The following is a 2,500-nucleotide window of genomic DNA, read 5'->3' as shown; positions in this document are numbered from 1 at the left end:
TTCGTCAGCTGGATGTCGATATCCTGGCCGGTAACCCTTTCATGACCCGCAACGACATTGGTGTTCGCCCTGCCAAACGTCAGATTGAGATAGGTGGCACTGACATTATCAGCTACAGCTCACCCTCCAGGCATACACGCCAACCAAACGTGCGGCGTACCCAATCCTTCCTGCTACGCAACCCAAATCGCACAGTCGTTCTGCCAGGGGAGTTTGTCCAGTTCAGTACCCCTTCCGACGCGGACTCCGACACCCTGTGGGCCCTGGAGCCCCGGCTGGATTGCCCTTCTAACATGTCTCGTAAACCTGAAGATGCGTGGCCTCCGCGCCAGCGAATTCAATCTGTCGATCATGCCGTACGCGTCCCCAACACGACCGGCTCCCCCATTCTCCTGAAGAGCGGTGAGCCAGTTATGCCAGGTTCGGCACATTCTACCTGTCGAAGCCTCCAACTCCACTTCACCTCCCACCACACGTACTGCTGCCTCCCCTTCTCCAGCCACCTGCAAGCCCTTCTCCCCCGTGTGATCCTTGATCCTGATGGGTGCCTAGATCAGGACATTCGTGACCAATTCATAGCTCTCAATCTGGAGTTTGATGATGTGTTCAATCCTTCCATCTCTAAATACAATGGTGCAAGCGGCAAAATTGAGGCTGTTGTCAACATCGGCCCCACTCTTCCTCCTCAGCGCAAAGGCCGGCTTCCACAGTACAACAGGAACACCCTCGAGGAATTACAAGACAAATTCGGTGAGCTCGAAGCTGCCGGCGTCTTTGCAAAACCTGAGCAAGTCAACGTCCATGTAGAGTACCTGAACACATCGTTTCTCGTTAAGAAGCCCAATGGTGGTAGCCGGCTCGTGACATCCTTCGGAGAAGTCGCCCAGTACAGCAAACCGCAACCCTCCTTAATGCCAAATGTTGACAGTGTGTTGCGTGAAATAGGCAAGTGGAAGTACATTGTTATTACTGATTTGCTGAAGTCTTTCTATCAGATTCCCCTGGCGAATTCATCTATGAAGTACTGTGGTGTTGCGACACCATTTAAAGGCATCCGTGTTTACACTCGTTCTGCCATGGGCATGCCTGGGTCGGAAACTTGCCTTGAAGAACTGATGTCCCGAGTTCTGGGAGACCTCATTTAAGAGGGCTGTGTTGCCAAAATTGCGGATGACCTGTACGTTGGGGGCAACAGCCCCATTGAGGTCCTCAACAATTGGAGAAGAGTTCTTGCTCTACTCCAAAAGAACAATCTTCGCTTATCCGCAGCCAAGACTATCATCTGCCCAAGAAAGGCCGTCGTACTAGGCTGGGTGTGGTCTAATGGCACCCTGCAAGCTAGTCCCCACAAATTGGCCGCACTATCCTCGGTCGAGCCTCCCTCCACAGTGCAAGGCCTCCGCTCCTTTGTCGGAGCTTACAAGGTTCTAAGCCGAGTGCTTCCCAGATTTGCAGAGCTGCTTGATCCCCTCGACCAAGCCACTGCCGGGAAAGAATCCCGAGACAAAATTGTGTGGTGCGACGAATTACTGCTGGCCTTCAAAACCGCCCAACGTGCATTGGTAGACAACCGGACCATCACCATCCCCCAGCCTCAAGACGCCTTATGGATCGTGACTGACGGCTCCGTCAAGAAAAGAGGCATCTCAGCCACACTTTACGTACACCGAAATGGCTCGCTGCTCTTAGCTGGGTTCTTCAGCGCCAAGCTTCGTAAGCATCAAGTGACTTGGTTGCCCTGTGAGATTGAAGCTTTGGCTATTGGCGCGGCAATTAGACATTTTGCCCCCTATATCATTCAATCCCCACACACAACCGAGGTACTCACCGACAGCAGACCTTGTGTTCAGGCTTATGAAAAGCTGAAGAGAGGAGAATTCTCAGCCAGCTCAAGGGTCACCACCTTCCTGTCAACAGTCAGCCGCTATTCTGTCCACATACGTCATATCGCCGGAGTTGAGAACCTACCCTCCGATTTTGCAAGCCGTAACCCCAAGGAATGTTTGGACTCTAGTTGCCAAATTTGCAAATTCATCGTCGAACTCGGGGATTCCGTTGTTCGCAGCCTCTCTGTTAGTGATGTCCTTCAAAAGTCTGCCAAGATGCCCTTCACTAGCCGTGCTGCCTGGCAGGCTACCCAGCTGGAGTGTCCTCACCTCCGGAGAACACACTCGCACCTTAGCCAAGGTACCCGACCCTCTAAGAAGGCCACCAAAATTATTGATGTGAAACGCTACCTTAAGGATGTCGTAATCGCCGCTGACGGCCTTCTCGTTGTGCGAGACCATCAACCCTTCCAACCCCCTCTTGAGCGCCTGGTTGTCCCTCGCTCCGTCTTAGACGGCCTATTAACAGCTCTTCACATCCGGTTTAGCCACCCGTCAAAGTACCAAACAAAGCGTCTCTTCAGCCGATACTTCTTCGCTCTAGACGTTGACAAGGCCATCGACCTTGTATCTTCTTCCTGTCACATCTGTGAGTCCGTGAAGTCAATCCCTAA

At 52.6% G+C, this 2,500-nt stretch overlaps 1 protein-coding gene across 1 annotated transcript in view; it reads left to right on the top strand.

The window, feature by feature from the left end:
* Positions 1 to 1,170: 1,170 nt before the first annotated feature.
* Positions 1,171 to 2,500, top strand: part of LOC138025548 (uncharacterized) — a 2,516-nt gene continuing 1,186 nt past the window's right edge. Inside the window, exons 1-2 of the mRNA XM_068872745.1 lie at positions 1,171 to 1,177; positions 1,270 to 2,500. The exon at positions 1,270 to 2,500 is cut by the window's right edge and continues 1,186 nt beyond it. Coding sequence (XP_068728846.1) covers positions 1,171 to 1,177; positions 1,270 to 2,500 — 1,238 coding nt within the window. The remainder of the gene's footprint in view (positions 1,178 to 1,269) is intronic.

The sequence above is a fragment of the Montipora capricornis genome, chromosome 12 (assembly GCF_036669925.1).
Source record: "Montipora capricornis isolate CH-2021 chromosome 12, ASM3666992v2, whole genome shotgun sequence".
Lineage (NCBI taxonomy): Eukaryota > Metazoa > Cnidaria > Anthozoa > Scleractinia > Acroporidae > Montipora > Montipora capricornis.
This window is presented reverse-complemented; position numbering and strand designations above follow the sequence as displayed.